A 21,356-nucleotide genomic window follows, 5' to 3' on the forward strand; every position below is an offset into this window, starting at 1 on the left:
ATAGTTTTGACTCTTATATTTAGGTCTTTGATCTATTTAGAATAATTGTTTTTATATGGTGTAAGGTAAGGTCCAGCTTCATTCTTTTGCATGTGGATATCCAGTTTTCCCAACACCATTTGTTGAAAAGATTGTTCTTTCCCTGCTGCACCTGTGTTTTGACACCCTTGTCAAAAATATTTTGACCACAGATGTGAGGGTTTATTTGGGGGCTTTATTATATTCTGTTGATCCTGATGTCTTTCTTTATGCCACATTTTTTTTAATTATTGTATCTTTGTGATAAGCTTGGAAATCAGGAGACCTCCAACTTTGTTCTTTTTCAAGGTAGTTCTATCTATTTGGGGTCCCTTGAGATTATTCTACAAATTTTAAGAGAGATATTTCTATTTCTGCCCTCCCCAGCCATTGATGATTGTATAGGGATTGCATTAAATCTGTGAAGCTCCTTCATTAGCTGTATTGTGCAGTGATAAGAAATCTCTGGTAAAAATCAGTAATTCAGTCGCGTTTGGACTCGTAAAGTTCATAATTGTGACATATCTGTAATGTTATATTTTGCTTTACTCTTTGCAGTATTAAGTGCTGTTTATAGGAGAGAGGAAAAGAGGCTGTGCTCCATCTTTTCCTACCTCTAAGATACTATGTGAGAATTCATAGATTTATCTAAAGCCCCAGTAAAAGCACATAAGTTATCCTATCTTTGAATGGCAAGTGATAGTATTTTACTGTGAGATTTTTCTGCAGATTTGAAAAGCAATTACAAGGGCCATGTCCTATAATCCTTGAGTTGTCTCATAAAAAAGGAAATTGCCTACCTCATTCCTATTCTAGAATAATCTCTTTTTATTTTAGGAAGAAAAAAACAGTAGTAATACTGGTTCACTTCCATACTTTGAAAACTTGCCTAATATTGCTCCTTGTTGAGCAAAATTTATAATTAATCTTAGAGTATGGAGTCATTGCTATAATAGTATTTTCAGTTTGGCCATCACAAGCTTTTAAATATGATTGACTTACCACATTTGAAAGCCTCTCATTTAAGAGAAGTAAAGTGTTGCTCTAAAAGGAGGCATTGAGGTATGTCATACCTGCATTCATATTTTGGCTCTACCATTTAACCAGGTGGGATGCCATGGCCAGGTTCAAAATTTGTGACACTTGTCTTCTACTTCATCCATTGTGACTATTAAAGACATGGTGTATATGAAGTTCACTGTATATTAATACTTTAATTATTATTCTTGTTTCAGACATTGTCTCATGAACCCAAAGTCCTTCAAGAGGGTCTCCTTCAGCTGGACTCCATCCTTTCATCCTTGGAGCCCTTACACCGCCCAATTGAATCTCCTGGAGGCTCAGTGTTGTTGCGAGAACTGGCTTGTGCTGGCAACGTTGCTGATGCTACCCTCTCAGCTCAGGCCACACCTCTACTCCATGCGCTCACTGCTGCCCATGCCTACATCATGATGTTTGTTCATACTTGCAGAGTTGGACAGGTAAGAATTGGGGGGTGAACAAGCTAGTTTAAAGCCAGCGAAGTACATAGGTCACATACTGGGCATCTTACTGTGCTTAGAAACAGTTCTACCTGGGCTAGCTGCTAAAAGAATAGTTTTTTTGTTTTTTTTTTTGGTGGGGGATACAGGTATGCTTCAAGATGCCATCTAGTTTATTTTCCCTTTTTTTTTTCCATTAGAATTTGGGTGACCATATAATTTGTTTTGTGAATTAGACTTTATTGAGAGTGAAAGTTGAGTTGGAAACTTTGTTGAGTGCTACCTTGGGAATTTGATCATTGCTCATGTTTTATTAAGTTACTATAAATAATAGGCATTAATGGGGCATCTGGGTGACTCAGTCAGTTAAGCACCTGCCTTCAGCTCAAGTCATGGTGTCAGGGTCCTGGGATCGAGCCCCACATCAGAGAAGTCTGCTTCTCTCTCTCACTCTCCCTCTGTGCTCTCTCACTCACTCTCTCAAATAAGCAAATAAAATCTTTTAAAAAAATAACAGGCATTAATAGATCTTAGCAGCCACATAGGCCAACTGGGATTTATAGTCACCTTTTTAGTGGACAAGCTTCAATTGGGTGCTCATCTGGCCTTATTACTTCCTAATCTTTGTACAAATACATGTAGGCCTGATAATGGGATGGCAAGAAGGAAATTTGACCATAGCGTGTTTAAGTCAATGGTAATTAAGAGAGATTAGTAAAGATTACCTGAATATCAAACCCTATGCCTGTAATCCATGTGAGGTTCCTCCTGTGGTTCCAGAAAGGGGGGGTGGTCTGTATGTGCTCATGGTTTTACAACTTTCAGTTCTCAAGTAATCGATTCTAAAGATTAAATGATGTAATGTTTTAGCACCCTTGTTTTATGCTGTTGAGCAGGAGTATATTCTTTGTATCAAATCAATTGAAAAGCATGGATATAAACTATTGAAATAATTACATGACAAAGGTTTGGAATTGAGTCTTATGACTTTATTAAATAAAATTAAGGTGAAATGTTCACTTCAAGGAATTAGATCAATCCAAATATTAATTGAAGTTAAGAAGTAAAAGGGAAATAGCAAGTCCCACAGCACAACCTAACAGAATTAGAAGGCTGTCATTGAATCTGCAAAACTGTTTCTTTAAAAAGAGTTGCTTATGACCATTGCCTTTTGATTTACAAAAAGCATTGAGAACGAATTGAGAAGGGATGTTAGATACAGACTGTAAATGTTACAGAGGGCATCCCAAAGATAGCTTCTGTTTATTTTGTTTGCAGAGTGAAATTCGTTCCATCTCCGTAAACCAGTGGGGCTCTCAGTTGGGTCTGAGTGTTCTGAGCAAGCTGAGCCAGTTATACTGTTCCCTGGTGTGGGAAAGCACTGTCCTTCTCTCCCTGTGTACGCCAAACAGGTAAGGGAGGGGTCATCTCTTTATTATCTCTGTTGTCTTTCTTAATAGAGAAACTTAAGTTCAGTGATCCTGGAGGATTGCTTTGGTCAAGAGCAGAAGGCTGTTAGTAAAGAATTCAGAGGGTTCCTTGTCTATCTTAATCCATTCAGGCTGCAATCACAAAATACCACAGACTAGATCCTTATAAACAGAAATTTATTGCTCATAGTTCTGGAAGCTGGAAGTCTGAGACTATGTTGCTAGCGTGGTTGGGTGAGGGCCCTTTTCTGGGTTGCAGACTTTGCGTTGTATCCTCACATAGTGGAAGGGACTAGGAGTGTTTCTGGAGCATCTTTTATGAGGCAGTAGTCCCGTTCGTGAAGGTTCTGCCCTCAAGACTTAAGCATTTCCCAAAGGCCTTACCTATTAATATTATCACATTGGTCATTAGGATTTCAGCAAACAAATATTGAGGGGACACAAGCATTCACTCCACAGTATTGTCCTTCCCATTTACTAGCCTAGGGACATGCTTACAAATGGGTTATTTTCTGCATCTTTGATCTTATGTCCTAATTATTCTGTGTCAGCATGATAGGTATTTAAAATTTGTTAGCCAAATCTAAAGTTGGGTTGGAAATCTTGTTGAGTACTACCTCAGGAATTTGATCATTGTACATGTTTTGTTAGGTTCACTTACCTGTCAGCCAAGCAGATGAGGGACCAAGCAGAACTTAAGAAATGAGCTATCAGGGTTCTTTTTACTCATGGTTTGTCTTATTGCAGCTTACCATCTGGGTGTGAATTTGGCCAGGCGGACATGCAGAAACTGGTTCCAAAGGATGAGAAGGCAGGTACGACCCAGGGCGGAAAAAGATCAGGTAACTCCAAGAAACTAAAATCTTAGTCATTAATTCTCTTAGTTTTGTCTCTATGTCTTTATAGGTCTATTGTGAAACTGAGTTAGCTATATTGTCTTTAGCCCTCAATTTTTTCCTTTCATTTTTATTTTAAAATTAAATTATTTTCAGTCAGTTTCTCTGTAAAATATGTATATATAGTGGTAAAAATTATAAGTTGCAGTAAAAAGAATCACTTAACATTTGTACCACAAATAAACAGTATTTTGGAACTATATACCTAATCTTTTCCCCTAGGGATACATTTTATTAGCATAGTTGTGATTATCTTAGAGATAATATTTTATAGATCTCTTTTTACTTAATATTAAGTGCCATGTAAAGGGTCTGTGAATTAACCATTCCCTATTATTTTCTAATGTACTATTTTGAAATATAAGTATATTTTTATATAGTTTATGCAAATGAAAAATTAAATCCTACAAATTACTATACTGAAAGTTATGGCGGGACCCTAATTTTTGTATGCTTATTTTTCAGAAGTTTAATTTCACTCTTAAAAATGGCAAATGAGGGTGCCTGGGTGGCTCAGTGGGTTAAGCCGCTGCCTTCAGCTCAGGTCATGATCTCAGGGTCCTGGGATCGAGTCCCACATGGGGCTCTCTGCTCAGTGGGGAGCCTACTTCCCTTCCTCTCTCTCTGCCTGCCTCTCTGACTACTTGTGATCTCTCTCTGTCAAATAAATAAATAAAATCTTTTTAAAAAATGGCAAATGATTGTTTTAAGTGGCTGTGGAACACTTTAGAACCATGCTGTTCAATATGGTAGCCACTAGCCACATGTGGACTGTTGAACACTTGTAATGTGGCCACTGTAACTTAAAAAAATTGGATTTTTTTTTTCTTCTTTTGCTCTCCCTCCCTCCTCCTTTCCTTTTCCATCTTCCCAGGTGCTTTTTTTTTTTTCTTTATTTCCTCTTGTAAGGGAAGGATATAATGGGTTGATTTGTATGCCTGTCTCCCCACACAAAACAATACTGTGTTAAAGCACTAACCTCCCTCCCCCAGCACCTCAGAATGTGACTTTATTTGGAAATAGGGTTGTTAAAGATATAGTTAAGAGGAGGGTGATAGATTGGATGGAAAAAACTAAATTCTTAATTTTTATATAAATATGACTACTACTATTCTGTACAGTTGTTAGAAGGCTTTTAAGAATGTTTAGAACAACTTTGGTCTGTGAATGTATTTTTTTTCCAACTAAATTGTATGAAATAAATGTAGGTCAGTTTTTATGAAAATTTAATGTCTGAATTGAAATGTACTCTATTTCATAGATTCTTATTTTTTAAAAATCATGAGTATAAAAATGTAAAAACTCAGTGATTTTTATATATGATTATGTCTTGAAATAAAAATTCAACTATATTATGTTAACCAGTATGTTAAAAATTACCTGTTTTCACTTTTTAATGTGGCTACCAGAAAGTTTAAAATTATATATGTGGCTCACATATTTCTGTTGGACAGTGCTACTTTTTCTGTTACATATTTAATATATTTTTCTGAATTTTTCTTTTTTTCTTCTGTTTCTGCATTTTTTAAGGTTTTTTTAAAATTCCAGTTAGTTAACATACAGTGTTACATTAGTTTCAGTTGAACAATAAAGTGATTCAGCAGTTCCATACATCATCCAATATTCATAAGGACAAGTACACTCCTTAATCCCAGTTATTTATATATATAACATATCCCTGACCCCTTCGCTCTGGTAAAAATAAAATAACAGTTTGTTCTGTATAATTAAGAATTTGTTTCTTGGTTTGTCACTCTCTCTTTTTCCCCCTTTGCTTGTTTGTTCTGTATCTTAAATTCCACATAGGAGTAAAATCACATGTTGTTTGTCTTTCTCTGACTGACTTTGCATAGTATTATACTCTCTAGGTCTATCCATGTGCTTGAAAATGACATTTCATTCTTTATTATGGTTGAATGATATTCTATTGTATGTATATGCTACCACTTCTTTATCCATTTATCAGTCCATATCTTGGCTGTTGTAAATAATGGTGCTATAAACATAGGGGTACATGTATCCTTTTAAATTAGTGTTTTTGTATTCTTTGGGTAAATACCTACTAGTGCAATTGCTGGATCTTATCTTTTTTTTTTTTTTTTTAACTTTCTGAGGAACCTCCATACTGTTCCCCACAGTTGGCTGCACCAGTTTGTGTTCCCACCAACAATGCTTGAGTGTTCCTTTTTCTGCACATCCTCAACAACACCTTTTGTTTATTATTTGTATATTTGTTTTGATTTGCATTTCTTTGATGGTAAATATAAACATCTTTGCTTGTATCTTTTGGCCATCTGTATATCTTCTTTGGAGAAGTGTCTTCTGCCCATTTTATAGTTGGATTATGTGTTTTGGGGGTGTTGAGTTGTATTTTTTTGGATATTAACCCTTTATCAGACATGTCATTTTCAAATACCTTCACCCGTTCTGTAGGTTGCCTTTCAGTTTTGTTGATTATTTCCTTCACTGTGCAGAAGCTTTTTATTTTGATACAGTCCCAATAGTTATAATTTTTATTTTGTTTCCCTTGCCTTCAGAGATCTGTCTAGAAAAAAGTTGCTATGGCTGATGTCATAGAGGTTACTGCCTCTGTTCTGTTCTAGGATTTTTATATATTCAGGTCTCACATTTAGGTCTTTAATCCATTTTGAATTTATTTTTGTGTATGGTATAAGAAAATGGTCCAGTTTCATTCTTCTGCATATTGTTGTTCAGTTTTCCCATTAGCATTTGATGAAGAGACAGTCTTTTTCCCATTGGATATTCTTTCCTGCTTTGTCGGAGATTAATTGACCATATAGTTGTGTGTTTAATTCAGGACTTTCTCTGTTCCACTGATCTATGTGTCTGATTTTTGTGCCACTGCCATACTTTTTTGATTACCGCAGTTTTGTAACATAACTTGAAATCTGGAATTGTGATGCCTCCAGCTTTGTTTCTCTTTTTCAAGATTGCTTTGGCTCTTGAGGATTTTTTGTGTTTCCATACAAATGTTAACGATTGTTTGTTCTGGTTCTGTAAAAAATGCTGTTGGTGTTTTGATAGGAATTGCATTAAATGTGTAGACTGCTTTGGGTAGTATAGACATTTCAACGTTATTTGTTCTTCAGTCTGTGAGCATGGACCGTCTTTCCATTTCTTTGTGTCATCTTGAATTTCTTTTCGTCAGTGTTTTTATAGGTTTGAGAGTACAGGTCCCTCACCTCTTCGGTTAGGTTTATTCCTAGGTATGTTATTTCTGATGTAGTTGTAAATGGGATTGTTTTCTTAATTTCTCTTTCTCCTGCTTCATTATTGGTATATAGAAATGCAACAGATTTCTGTACATTGATTTTGTATCCTGTGACTTTACTGATACATACATCAGTTCCAGCATTTTTTAGTGGAATCTATAGGGTTTTCTATATATAGTATTATGTCATCTGCAAATAGTAAAAGTTTTACTTCTTCCTTACTGATTTGGATGCCCTTTTCTTTTTGTTGTCTGATTGCTGTGGCTAGGACTTAGAGTATTGTGATGAATAAAAGTTGTGAGAGTAGACATCTTCGTTTTCCTCACCTTAGGGAGAGGAAAAGTCCTTAGTTTTTCCCCATTAAGGATGATGTTAGCTCTGTTTCTCGTATATGGCCTTTATTATCTTTAGGTATGTTCCGTCTAAGCCTGCTTTGTTGAGGGTTTTTTTTTTTATGATTTATTTATTTATTTATTTTGAGAGCACCTGAGCTGCAGGGTGGGGCAAAGGAAGAGAACTTCAAGCATACCTTCCTTCCCCCAGCATGGAGCCCAATTCAGGGCTTGTTCCCACGACCTGAATTCATTACCTGAGATGAAATCAAGAGTTGGACAGTTAAACAGCTGAGCCACACAGGTGCCCCTTGAGGGTTATCATAAGTGGATATTGTACTTGTCAAGTGCTTTTTCTTCATCTATTAAAATGATCATATGCTCTTACCTTCTCTTATTGATCTGATGTATCACACTGACTGAATTTGAGAATGTTGAACCACCCTTGCAGCCCAGGAGTAAATCCCATTTGATCCTGGCAAATGATTTTTTTTAATGTATTGTTGAATTGGATTGCTAGTATTTTATTGAGAATTTTTGCGTCTCTATTCATCAAGAATTTTGGCCTGTAGTTCTCTTTTTTAGTGGAGTTTTTGTCTGGTTTAGAATCAGGGTAATGCTGTCCTCATAGAATGAATTGGGAAGTTTTCCCTTTTTTTCTGTATCTTAGAATAGTTTAAGGAGAATAGGTATTAACTCTTCTTTAAAAGTTTGGTAGAATTCAACTGTGAACCATCCAGTCCTGGACTCCTGTTTGTTGGGAGGTTTTTTTTTTTTAAGATTTTTTTTAAATTTATTTGACAGAGATCACAAGTAGGCAGAGAGATGGGGAAGCAGGCTCCCCGCTGAGCAGAGAGCCCGACGTGGGGCTCGATCCCGGGACCCTGGGATCATGACCTGAGCCGAAGGCAGAGGCTTTAACCCACTGAGCCACCCAGGCGCCCTGTTGGGAGTTTTTTGATTACTTAGTTTCTTTGCTGGTTATCAGAAATTTTCTGTTTCCTTCTCTTTCAGTTTTGGTAGTTCATATGTTTCTAGGAATTCATCCACTTCTTCTGGGTTGTCCAGTTTGTTGGCATATAGTTTTTCATATTCTTATGATTTTTTATATTTCTTGGTTTTATTTCTCTTCTCTCATTTGTGATTTTATTTGAGTCTTTTTTTAACAAGTCTGATAGGATTAAAGAACTAACTCATGGTATCATTGAACTGTTGTTTTAGTTCTGTATCATTAATTTCTATTCTAATCTTTATTAGTTTCTTCCTTCTGCTGGTTTTAGGTCTTGTTTGTTCTTTTTCTAGCTCTTCGGTGTGAGGTTAGGTTGTTTGAGACTTCTCTTGCTTTTGAGGTAGGCTTGTATTGCTATATACTTCCCCCTTAGAACTGCTTTTGCTGCATCCCAAAGATTTTGGACCATTGTGTTGTCATTCGTTCCCATGTACTTTTTTATTTCTTCTTTGATTTCCTGGTTGACTTATTCATTGTTGAGTAGCATGTTCTTTAACCTCCATGTATTTGTGATCTTTCCGGATTTTATCCTGTGGTTGACGTCTAGTGTCAATAGGTCTGAAAAGATATACATGGTATGACTTCAGTCTTCTTGAATTTATTCAGGCTAGTTTTCTGGACTAATATGTGATCTATTCTATAAACTGTTCCATATGTAATTGAAAAGAATGTGTATTCTGTTTCGTTTTAGGATGGAATGTTCAGAATCCATCCATTAAATCCATCTGATTCAGTGTTTCATTGAAAGCTATTGTTTCCTTGTTGATTTTCTGTTTAGATGAACTGTTGATGTGAGTGGGGTGTTAAAGTCCCCTACTATTATTATATTACCATTGATCAGTTCCTTTATTTTTGTAATTATCTGTGTTTTGGGTGCTCTTACATGAGTATATCATAAATATTTACAATTGTTAGAGTTTCTTGTTGAATTGTCCCCTTTATTACTATATAGTGTCTGTGTTTGTCTCTTGTTACAGTCTTTGCTTTAAGTCTGTTTTGTCCAATATAAGTATTGGTACTCCAGCTTTCCTTTGATAGCCATTTGCATGATAAATATTTCTCCATCCCCTCATGTTCCATTTACAGTTGTCTTTAGATCTAAAATGAGTCTCTTATAGGCAGCATATAGATGGGTCTTCCTATTTTATCCATTCTGTCACCCTATCTTTTGATTGGAGTGTTTAGTCCATTTACAGTTAATGTGTAATTATAGATAGGTAAGTAGGAGGTAGGTATTGCCATTTTGTTACTTGTTTTGTGGTTGATTCTGGAGATTTTCTCTGATCCTTTCTTGTCTCTTTCTTTTCTTTCGTGGTTTACTGATTTTCTTTAGTAATATATTTGGATTTCTTTCTCTTTATTCTTTGCATATTTACTAGTGGTTTTTGATAAATGGTTACCATTCTATTTGTATATAACATTTTTTATATATAGCAGTTTATATTAAGTTGATGGTGGTTTTAAGTTTGAACACATTCTTCTCTCCACATTTTAGGTATGTGTTACTGTATTTTATATCCTTTTTTTGGCAAGTTCCTTGATACTATCACTTTTGGTCTTTCCACTCATAGAGTCCTCTTTAATATTTTAGGGGGCTGGTTTAGGGATCATGAACTCCTTTAGTTTTTGTTTAGGAAACTATTCATCTCTTCTTTAAACTGAATGATAGCCTGTCTGGATAGAGTATTCGTGCTACAGATTTTTCCCATTCAGCACTTTGAATATATCATGCCACTTTCTTCTGGCTTGCTAAGTTTCTGCTGAAAAATCTCCTGCTTGCCTTCTGGGTTTTCCCTTGTAAGTTAATGACTTTCTTCTTGCTGCTTCTAGAATTTTTTCTTTTATCATATTCTGCAATTTTAATGACAGTATTTCTTGATGTTGATCTGCTTTTATTGATTTTGTTGGGGGTTCTCTGTGCCTCCTGGATCTTGACGACAGTTTCCTTCCCCACATTAGGGAAGTTTCTAGCAATTACCTCTTCAAATAAATTTTCTGCCCCCTTCTCTCTCTCTCTCTCTCTCTCTCTCTCTCTCTCTCTTTCTGGGCCTCCTGTAGTATAGATGTTATGTTTGATGGCCTTGCTGAGTTCCCCAAATCTGTTTTCATATTGCCTAAGTCTTTTCTCTGTTTTTTTCAGCTTGATTACTTTCCATTGCTCTTGTCTTCTAGGTCACTAGTTTGTTCCTCTGCTTCTTCCATACTGTTGTTTGTTCCATCAAGCATGTTTCTTACTGCATTTATTGAACGCTTTATGTCTCCTATGTTGTTTCTTACCTCTGTGTCAGGGATCTTACTCATGCCTTCCACTCTTTTCTCGAGTCCAGTGAGTATCCTTATGATCATTGCCTTAAATTCTTTATTGGGCATGTTACTTATAGCCATTTCACTTAGATTTTTGGTTGTGGCTTTATGCTAATCTTTCATTTGGGATAAATTTCTCTCTCTCTCTATTTTGTCTGCCTCTCTGTGTCCATTTCTCTGTGTTAAGAAAGTCAGCTGTGTCTTCTGCTCTTGAAAGTAGTGACTTTATGAAGAAGCAGTCCTAGAAATGCCCTGGACTGCAGTGTGCTCTGTTCACCAGAACATGGTACTTCAGGAGATTATCCCGTATGTGGTGCTTATGTCTTGGGGTTTTGTCTAAGTTACTTAACTGTTCATGCAGCCATTTGCACTGACACTCTCAGCCTTTTATGAGCTGTACTTGGTCTCTGTGTGGTGTTAGTGGGACCTAGGCAGGCTGGCTCTTGAAGGGGTGTGTCCACTAGTGAACTTGAAAGCTGGAAGGCAGTGTTAGGAAATTGTGCACTAGACCACTAGTCCTATGCCAGGTTCCTCAAAGCACGAAGTGGCTAGGGAGATGTCTAGGTGGGGTATGTGCAAATTTAACAAAATTTGCCCTGAGTAGGTGAGTGCTCAGGACACCTCTCAGCTGTGGCATACTGCTATCTAGTTAGGTAGCAGTTATCTGTACAGCCTCACTTCCTGCAGGTTGCTCTGTGTTAGAGCTGGGGGTGGGTGTGGGGAATGGCTCCCACCAGCTCTCTTCTTTTCAGAGAAATCCTCCAACATACTCCTAAATCAGTGTGAACAGATCTGCCTCCCAGGTGCCTTTTATGTTACTACTTGATACAGACTGCTATCTCTTTAAGGGTGGTGACCCAGTGATAGTTGGCCCATTGCTGAGTCCTCCAACTTTTAAAGCTCCAGACTCCCAAGTCCCAGTGGCTTTATAAACTCCCAGAATTCAGGCACTCTGGTTTTTAAAGCCAGATGTAATGGGTATTACTCTCCCCATGTGAGCTTCCTGGTGCGAGTGCCCATTTCTCTGTCCTTGCTGTGCACCCAGCTCCCTCCCTTCAGTGGGCAGCCTCCCTCTGCCTTTCTGACCTTCCTAAATTTCAAATGCAGCTGCCTCCCTATATTTAGTTGTGGAGTTTGTTCTGCCAGCCTTCAGATAGCTCTTCAGTTTAATGACTTGGATGTGGATGCTATCTAGTTGTAAATGTAGGACGGGGTAAGCTCAGGGTCCTCCTACTCTGCCATCTTCCCAAGCTCCTCTTTGTACAGTGGGTATTTTTTTTATTTAAGTAATTTCTACCCCCAGTGCTCACTTCAGCAGCACGTATATTAAGTAATTTCTACCCCCAGCATGGACTCAAACTCAACATTCACATGCTCTTCCAGCTGAGCCAGCAAGGCACCCCTGTACAGTGGTATTTTAGAAAATGGCTTTTATGTTATATCACAGTAAAGTAGGAAATTGCAGTAAGCAGAAACTACACAGTTTTCAGACTCTAATGCAACAAACTTAAAAGTAATAAAAACTTTTCTAGAAAGTTTTTCCCTTATATTCTATATCAGGGAAGAAATAAATTTAATAAACTATTAAGGAAACAAGACAATTCTATGTATAAAAACTGTTAGGATATGCTTAAAAATTGTACTTAGGTTATTAAACATAGGGGAAATGCTTAAGGAACAGAGAAAGGATTTATATAACAGCTGGTTATTATGGGACAGGAGAGAGAATCAGTAAAATAAACACAAACCTTTGGTCCATGTAAATTTGGAGAAAATGGACCAAACCAAAAATTAGAACCTCAGATTTAGTCAAAATGCAACAAATTTGAATCAAGGAAAGAAATAATTTACTAAGAAATATGAACAAAATTAGATTTGGTGTCAAAGAATTGCTTCACCTAACAATCTGGATATATTTTTTCTAGCAGTTTCTTTTACATATTTAATTTAACAAAGGTGACTCCATTTCCACATAGTCTTTTTTTTAGAATATTACAAAGACAACTTGGTGTGGTGTGTTTTATTAAAGGTTTGTTTAATCTGATTATTAGATATAAAAGCATGCATATGTCCACCAAAAAAATAGATGTATCTCACGTTCATATACAAAAATCTTAAATGTCATAAAATATATTTCTCCAGTGGCCATCTGTGATGTTTAATTTGAGTTTATTATTGATAAGCCATAAAATATTAACAGGGTATTCACCTTGACAGCATTGGGGGGGGGCAGGGTACACACTGTAGGCTATGTGAATGTTGCTCCCTATGTCATACAGTGCCTACAGTTTTGCAAGGTAGCCCTGGGTTAAAACAGTTCATATGCTCTTGCTGGAAGATGTTAGTATTGGCTACCTAGAAGGTCTCAAAGGAGAGGAGCATATCAGTAGTTATATTTTGGTTTGATTTTTCCTTTTCAGATTTAGGAAGTTATGGACATTTAAAGAGTAACAAGCACCATATGTAGCTCTTTCTTGTGACTGTTCAGGACAGGGAACCAGGTAAGTGATGACTCAACATGGTCTTATTGCTCGCCTCTTATGTCTACAGATGGTGAGCAGGATGGAGCAGCTGCAAGTATGGATGCTTCTACCCAGGGCTTATTAGAAGGCATTGGGCTTGATGGTGACACACTGGCTCCCATGGAGACAGATGAACCTACTGCTTCAGACTCTAAAGGCAAATCTAAAATCACACCTGCTATGGCTGCCAGAATCAAGCAAATCAAGCCTTTATTGTCAGGTGAGTGATTTTCCTCATTCTACTCCCTTTTCTGGCTTTCAGAGCCTTAACCAGTTTTAGACAAATTCAGTTGGTATGGCTCTGTTGTTTGCTTTAAGGAACTTGTAAACCTTGGTGGCTCATTTTCAGGTGGTATCTATATGATAGATACCTGCTAGGGATACAGGGATAAGAGACTGACTTCCTGAAAGTCATGTTTTAAAATTCCTTCCTTGCTACTCATTCTTCAACTACTGCAAATGATTCCTGCTCTTACCATTCCACTGAAATGACTCACCAGTGACCTGTTGCTACGTCCATTGGATACTCTTCAGTCCCCTTCTAACTTGTCTACAGCATGATAGTTGGCCCATCACCTCAAAATACTTTTCTTGGTTTCTGTGGTATTAAACTCTCCTGCTTTCCTGTTACCTGTTAGGCTACTACACCCAGTTTTCTTTTCCTTTCTCTATATATTAAATATAGCTGGCATATGACATGGCTGATTCATGTTTTAATAATGTCATTTTGGCAGCTCTGTGGAGACATTAACATGATATAAGACTGCATTAAGGATGTTCACTGATCTGTCCTTGTCTTCTTTTGCCCTTGAATGTAGTATCAATGTTTGGAGAACGTGTTTTGTATGTTCCTTAATATTTGTTTCTGACACCTTAATGTAGAGGAAGGTGAAGACCTAACTCCTGGGAATCTGGAGCTTTGCCCCAAAGCAAGCAGAAAATGGCCTTTGGTGAGGCACCTGGGTGGCTCAGTTGGTTGAGGGTCTGACTCTTGATTTCAGCTCAAATTGTAAGATCATTCCCCACATCAGGCTCCCCACATCAGGCTTCTCTATCTCTTTCTGCCCCTTCCCATCAGGCTCCCCACATCAGGCTTCTCTATCTCTTTCTGCCCCTTCCCACTCGTGTGTGCACACAGTCTCTCTATAAATTAATTAATGTTAAGAAAGCCACTTATAAAATTTTTATGCTTTTCGAGCGGTCTTTTTTCCTTTGGGGATCATATATTCAATGTTGTGATCAAACGATATATATGATAATTCTGTTAACAAAAGTTTTGCTGTTTTTAAAGTATTTTGGGCATTTTAAGTGATTCTATAACCCAGTAGATGTATCATTTGCTCAACTGGTTCATATTGATCTGTTGCTTTTTCTACAAAGGTGATTTTAACACTCTTTAAACAGTGTGTTTATCTTATTCGTCTTTCACATTTGTTATGTATCAAGTTCCAATATACTTCTCTGTCTCCTGCCTTTAAAAGAGGCATTTATTCTCTGTGGAACTTCCTTTTTGGATTATTAAATGTAGAAATAAGTCCAAGTGTTTCCCAGGTGTTGTTGGTTAGTTATAATGAAACCTTTCTGAGCATACTCTCATGCCTTATTCTGACTTTTGGTTTCCAGCATCCTCCAGATTAGGCCGAGCGCTCGCTGAACTATTTGGACTCCTTGTTAAACTTTGTGTTGGGTCTCCTGTCCGCCAGAGGAGGAGCCATCATGCTGCCAGCACCACCACAGCACCGACACCTGCTGCTCGATCCACAGCCTCGGCCCTCACTAAGCTCCTCACAAAGGGCTTATCTTGGCAGCCTCCACCATATACACCTACTCCTCGCTTCAGGTGAGTTCTGCTTGAGATACAGAATCTAATTGGTTCCTTTTGTACTTAAATGGAGAGTGAGCCACTGAACTAGAGGACTTGAAAGGTTCCCTGTTAACTCTAGGTGTGTAGCCCACATGCAGTTTAATGTACTTCTATTGGTTCTTTTTAGTCTAGAATATAGAGATTTTTAAAGCATTTATGATCAAAGTGTATTTCAGTAACCTTGTATTTTTTAGTAGGTGAGGACTGTCGCCTTTTTTGCCTTAGAAATTTTAATAACCAGACTAGCCAGCCACCCACCTGAATTTCAGTCAGTCTCTCAGTCACTTTGGTACAATGTTAAATTTTACTCTAGGCAGCTACATGAATTTCCCACCACTTCTGTGACTGCCTCGGAGAAAGCTAAAATTTTGCTTTTTCCCCCTTTCAGGCTGACATTCTTCATCTGTTCAGTTGGTTTTACATCCCCAATGCTGTTCGATGAGAGGAAGTATCCCTACCACCTCATGCTGCAGAAATTTCTCTGCTCTGGAGGCCACAATGCTCTTTTTGAGTAAGAATCAAGTTGCTTCACAGAGAAGCATTTCTCGGAGTTTGGTCTTTCTTTGTGCCTTAGCAGCGCACCACTTTCTAAATCACCTGTCCTGTAACCACAGGATACACAAAGATAGCCATTAGTTGTAACCTTTCACATTCTGGGAACTAGCCATATTTGTCTCAGTCTTCCTTGGAGGGTGGAATTCAGCCTTTCCTAGAGATGTTTGTAAGAGTCTCTGCTTTTCTTCATCTGGTTTTTAGTGCCAGGTGTACATATTTTTCTAGTAGATTTACTCTTTCCTATTGTTTCTCTGATAATTTTTCTGCTTCTCTTGGTCTAAAGATTCTAAGCAAAGTTCACTTGTTTCATTGAAGTATAGTTGACATACAGTGTTATACTTGTTGCAGGTGTACAACATTGTGATTGACAATTTTGTACATTATGCAGTGCTCATCACAATAAGTGTAGTTACATCTTTTATCATATAAAGTTACTACAATATTATCTCTATTCCCTATGCTATACTTTTCATTTCTAGGACTTGTTTATTTTATAACTAAGTTTGTACCTCTTAATCCCCTTTACCTATTTCAACCATCCCCCTATCCCCTATGCTCCCCTCTGGTAACAACCACTTTGGGTTTTTTTGTTTGTTTATTCATTTTAGCTTTAAAAAGTAAAGCTAAAAGTGGTAATCATTTTGCATTCTATATGTGTATCAAATCATCACATTGTATACCTTAAACTTCTATCTGTTATATGTCAGTAATACCCCAGTAAATCTGGAATAAGTCCTCCCCTCAAAAAAGATAAAGCTAATAAATGTTGGACAGATTAGCAGCTGTAACTGCAAGAAGAGAGATGTGTAGTGGCAGTATAGATACTGGGAACCTCCTGAATGCCCCCCATCTAAAGTACTAATATTTTATCTCCATATTCTCTGTTACTTGAATTTTAGAACTTTCAATTGGGCCCTATCAATGGGAGGCAAAGTTCCTGTTGCTGAGGGATTAGAACATTCAGATTTACCTGATGGCACAGGAGAATTCCTAGATGCCTGGCTAATGCTAGTGGAGAAGATGGTGAATCCCACCACGGTGCTTGAATCTCCACACTCACTGCCTGCAAAATTGCCTGGAGGTGTCCAGAACTTCCCACAATTCAGTGCCCTCCGCTTCCTTGTGGTAACTCAGAAAGTGAGTATTAAGCATTCTGAAACCAAGAGGGATTTCTCATGCTGACTAGTTAGCTCTCCTTTTTGTCCTCCTTAATGAAATAACTTGATTCTTGGAGAACCATTGGATCCTACTCCCAGATAGGGCTGCCTTATAGAAAGGGATAGACACCACTGGAGAATTCCCTATAGTGTAAATATTTGAACTGTAAACTTGAGATTGATACTTCAGGTTGGATTAAAATGCCCCTTCTCTGTGCTGCTTTAGCACTCCACAGCACTGACCTAGGGTTTTATCGTTGACACTGACCTTTCAGGGAAAGACTGTCCCATAGATCTTAGATTTATTCCTCCAGTGGCTTTGAATTGAGACAAAATGATCTTCACACAGCTTTTCAAATGACTTCTAGGCAGCCTTTACTTGCATCAAGAACCTGTGGAACCGGAAACCCTTAAAGGTATATGGCGGGCGAATGGCTGAGTCCATGTTGGCCATCCTATGCCACATTCTCCGAGGAGAACCTGTGATTCGTGAGAGACTGAGCAAAGAGAAGGAGGGATCTCGAGGAGAAGAGGACACAGGGCAAGAGGAAGGTGGCTCCCGTCGGGAACCTCAAGTCAACCAGCAGCAACTGCAACAGGTAGGGTCCTGGGTTCCCACTCCAGGGCCGAGACTTTGCTGCCAATAGAAAACCCACAAACCCACAAGTATATTCTAAGTTCACAGGCCACTAAGTGGTTTGTGGGTTTTCTAATTTACGTGCCACAAAGTGCTTGGTCCTCTTAGCCAGGAGATAGCTTTAAATTTGTTCCCTCTTAGCTTTTCTTTTTTCTCCTGAAAAGCCAAGGTATGGTTTCAGTGCTCCTAACCAGTATAAGATTTGTGTCCTCCCAAGCATGTTGTTTAGTATTAAAACTCTTTTATAGATAGTATAGTATAGTATAGTAGCCACTCAGTAGGCTGTGGCTGTCTTGTTCTTTGGAGGCAAACTCTCCTCAGCTACTTTCTGATTTCTCTGTAGAGGAAAGGATTAAGGGTATCTCCAACAAGAGCTCTCTGCAACCTTACCTACAGAACTTACTAGTTTTTTCAAATAAATACATAAAACCACATTTTGAAAATCGGAATCCAGAAGCGGAGGTGGGGGAGGCATTTATGATCCTGACCTTTCAGTCTCACAGAGCATTTAACCTGGTAATTTATGTGTGTGTATGTATGTTCTTTTTATATCTAGGGTAGTCTTCAAATAATGTCTTCTACATATACATGCCACATTTTTATTATAACCAATAAATGCTCCCTTTAAGAAAATCTGGAAATACAACAAAATATTTTTAAAGTCATTTATAACAACACACAAGATAGTTTTTCATCACTTAGTTTTATGCCTAATTTTTACATAATTAACATATAGTATAGAATTGCGCTATCATTAAGAAAATATTTTTTAATTTGTTATTTTATTACTGGATGTTAATTTTCTTATCTGATTTTGTAAAACTGTCATGTATAGTTTCTTTTTGTGCAGATATTTCTGTACATGTCATGATTATTTCCTAGTAATAAAATTCTTAGGTCAGTTTCTCAGACTCTTGTTCTGTTTCCAGTTTGTTTTCCAGAAAAATGGGGCCCAATTTTTGCTTCTATGTGTAAATCTCAGTCTTTGGATTACAGTGATCCTATTAATTATAATAACCATCTAGCTCCATTTTCTTAGAGGACAGAATTGAAAATCACCCTGGCTTCCTGCCCCATTGCATAGCTCTAATGTTCGAATACTGTGGAAGCACCAGATGGAAAGGATTGTTCATTTACCTAACTCTTTGAGCTTAGTTCTCAGTTCATATGAAGTTAGAAAAACTTCTTCCCATCTTGAAAGGGTTTCTGCCCTTTTTTTAAAAGATTTTATTTGTTTATTTGAGAGAGACATTGAGAGAGAGCGTGAGAGGGTAGGTCAGAGGGAGAAGCAGACTCCCCGTGGAGCTGGGAGACCGATGCAGGACTCAATCCTGGGACTCCGGGACCATGACCGGAGCTGAAGACAGTCACTTAACCAACTGAGCCACCCAGGCGCCTGGTTTCTGCCTTTTTAAAATGCATTTGGATTTCTCTTTTACTGCCATTTCTGAGATCCTGCATTCTTTTTGTAGCTCATGGACATGGGCTTCACAAGGGAACATGCCATGGAGGCCCTGTTGAACACCAGCACCATGGAGCAGGCCACAGAGTACCTTCTAACCCACCCTCCCCCAATCATGGGAGGAGTTGTTCGGGTAAGTTGGCTTGTGGGCTCTAATTTTGTAGGCATTGGTTTGGCTGCTGCTATGTTTTTTCTTCTGTTGTACTTCCCTCATTGGCCTTCTCTTCGAAAACTACTTTTCATTTTCAGACTTCTGCATGCCAATATTTTCATTTTGTGATAACTCTTGGTTCTAGGATGTAATCAGAGCAGAAGCTTCCTATCTCCGAGCTGTGCAAATTACTGGACTTTTTTTTTTTTGTAGAAGAACTGTTAAATTATCCAGTCAGAAAGCAATAGAAGAAACTCCCTTTTCTGAGCTGCAGAATAAGTGGTCACATTGAAACCCCCTTCCTATGCTTAACTTCATTGTGATTTTCCTTCTCTGTTACTATAATGACTAAATAAGCCTAGTTGGGTTTGACTGTTACAGAGCAACATATGGAGCACCTTCTCCTCTAAAACTTGAGCACAGTATGTCTGATTCCCTGTAAGTTGGTATGTGCTTTGTTGCTGGATTTCCGGTTGTTTCTCTGTAGGATCTGAGTATGTCTGAAGAGGACCAGATGATGAGAGCAATTGCCATGTCTCTGGGACAGGATATCCCAATGGATCAAAGAGCGGAGTCACCTGAGGTAACTAGGAAACATGACATCCAGAAGGGTCTGACACATTAATCTCAGTATTTTTATGGAAAGTTAATTAGAGGAATTAATATCTAAAGAAGGACATGGGGATATTCATTCATCCCAACTTTGCCATTACTAATAACACTTACCTCCATCACTGATACACTGTATTGACCTGAGGCTGCTCTCATGAATGATTACCACACCCTGAAGAATGTATCACCAGCTTGAGGAGAAGGTAGTAGGTCTTCAGTATGGTAGGGCAGTGCATTCTTAAGAGTGTTCCCTGTTTTTCTTAAACTCTCCCATATGCTATCATTTCCTTCCCCGCCTCCAGGAAGTTGCTTGTCGGAAGGAAGAGGAGGAACGGAAAGCTCGGGAAAAGCAGGAAGAGGAAGAAGCAAAATGTCTAGAGAAGTTCCAGGATGCTGATCCGTTGGAACAAGATGAGCTCCACACTTTCACAGATACCATGTTGCCAGGTTGCTTTCACCTTCTTGATGAGCTGCCAGACACAGTGTACCGGGTTTGTGATCTGATCATGACTGCGATCAAACGTAATGGAGCTGACTATCGAGACATGATTCTGAAGCAAGTAGTCAATCAGGTAAGTTCTCCAGGAGCCAGAAAAGGAGAGTGTTATATCCAACTAATGAATCGTTGAACACTATATCAAAAACTAATGATGTGGTACATGCTGGCTTAATTGAATATAGTTTAAAAGTTTTTTTTAAAAAGGTGCGTAAAGTGGTTTTTCTGCCGTCATCAAACTCTGATTTTTTTTTAAATGAAACTTTTTTTTGTATGTTGTTTGTTTGTTTTGGGTTTTTTTAATCCAATACAGATATATTCTCTTTGAATTCTTTAGATTTGGTAATCTCGCTCTTTCTTGAATGTTCCTTGCAAAAAGTGAATAAGCTACTTCATAAAAAATGTCTTTGAAAGGAAGAAACACGGCTCTCTTTTTCTAGGCATCTCTTCTGAAATTCATCTAAAATGTCCCAAATGTTTGTTACTCTTGAGCCGAGTTAGGTCCCATGGACCAAGAGTGAATAAATGTTTCATTTTCCCTCTCCTATGTAACAACCACATCAGCAAAAAAAGTTCTCATTATAATGAATAGCTGTGACCTGGTATTTCTGGTATTTGTATTTTTTTAAACCGTTTTCCTCATTATGAAGTTAACATAGACTAATTGTATACATTACTACTATTTTTTTTTTTACTATTCATGGGGGATTTTTTTTAAGATGTTTGTTTATTTAGAGAGAGAATGCATATGAGGAGGAGAGGCAGAAGGAGAGGGGGAGAGAGAGAATCTCAAGCCGACTCCACACTGAGCACAGAGCCCGACGCAGGGCTCAGTCTCAGGACCAAAATCAAGAGTCAGATGCTTAACTGACTGAGCCACCCAGGCACCCCTACAATTCACGTTTTTAAATCATTGAAATCTTTTACATATTTTTTGAAGTCAAGAAGCAGAGGAAAAAATCAAAGTGATGTATGGAAGCATAACTTTAGTATATGGAAATATCACAAAAGTAAAAGGCCGGGGTGCCTGGGTGGCTCAGTGGGTTAAAGCCTCTGCCTTCGGCTCAGGTCATGGTCCCAGGGTCCTGGGATCGAGCCCCGCATCGGGCTCTCTGCTCAGCAGGGAGCCTGCTTCCCCTCTCTCTCTGCCTGCCTCTCTGCCTACTTGTATCTCTGTCAAATGAATAAATAAAATCT

General features: G+C 38.1%; 1 protein-coding gene across 13 annotated transcripts in view; it reads left to right on the plus strand.

The window, feature by feature from the left end:
- HUWE1 (HECT, UBA and WWE domain containing E3 ubiquitin protein ligase 1) overlaps positions 1-21,356 on the plus strand; it is a 168,916-nt gene that overhangs the window by 100,774 nt on the left and 46,786 nt on the right. For 12 of the 13 annotated variants that reach the window (XM_032847995.1, XM_032847997.1, XM_032847994.1 and 9 more), the window contains 11 exons: positions 1,254-1,499; positions 2,778-2,911; positions 3,677-3,771; positions 13,254-13,445; positions 14,849-15,065; positions 15,478-15,600; positions 16,544-16,781; positions 17,170-17,400; positions 18,911-19,033; positions 19,539-19,634; positions 19,966-20,235. In XM_032847995.1, coding sequence (XP_032703886.1) covers positions 1,254-1,499; positions 2,778-2,911; positions 3,677-3,771; positions 13,254-13,445; positions 14,849-15,065; positions 15,478-15,600; positions 16,544-16,781; positions 17,170-17,400; positions 18,911-19,033; positions 19,539-19,634; positions 19,966-20,235 — 1,965 coding nt within the window. The remainder of the gene's footprint in view (positions 1-1,253; positions 1,500-2,777; positions 2,912-3,676; positions 3,772-13,253; positions 13,446-14,848; positions 15,066-15,477; positions 15,601-16,543; positions 16,782-17,169; positions 17,401-18,910; positions 19,034-19,538; positions 19,635-19,965; positions 20,236-21,356) is intronic. The other variant, XM_032847999.1, reaches the window with a different exon arrangement.

Source organism: Lontra canadensis, unplaced genomic scaffold (assembly GCF_010015895.1).
Source record: "Lontra canadensis isolate GAN:19392208 unplaced genomic scaffold, GSC_riverotter_1.0 scaffold197, whole genome shotgun sequence".
Lineage (NCBI taxonomy): Eukaryota > Metazoa > Chordata > Mammalia > Carnivora > Mustelidae > Lontra > Lontra canadensis.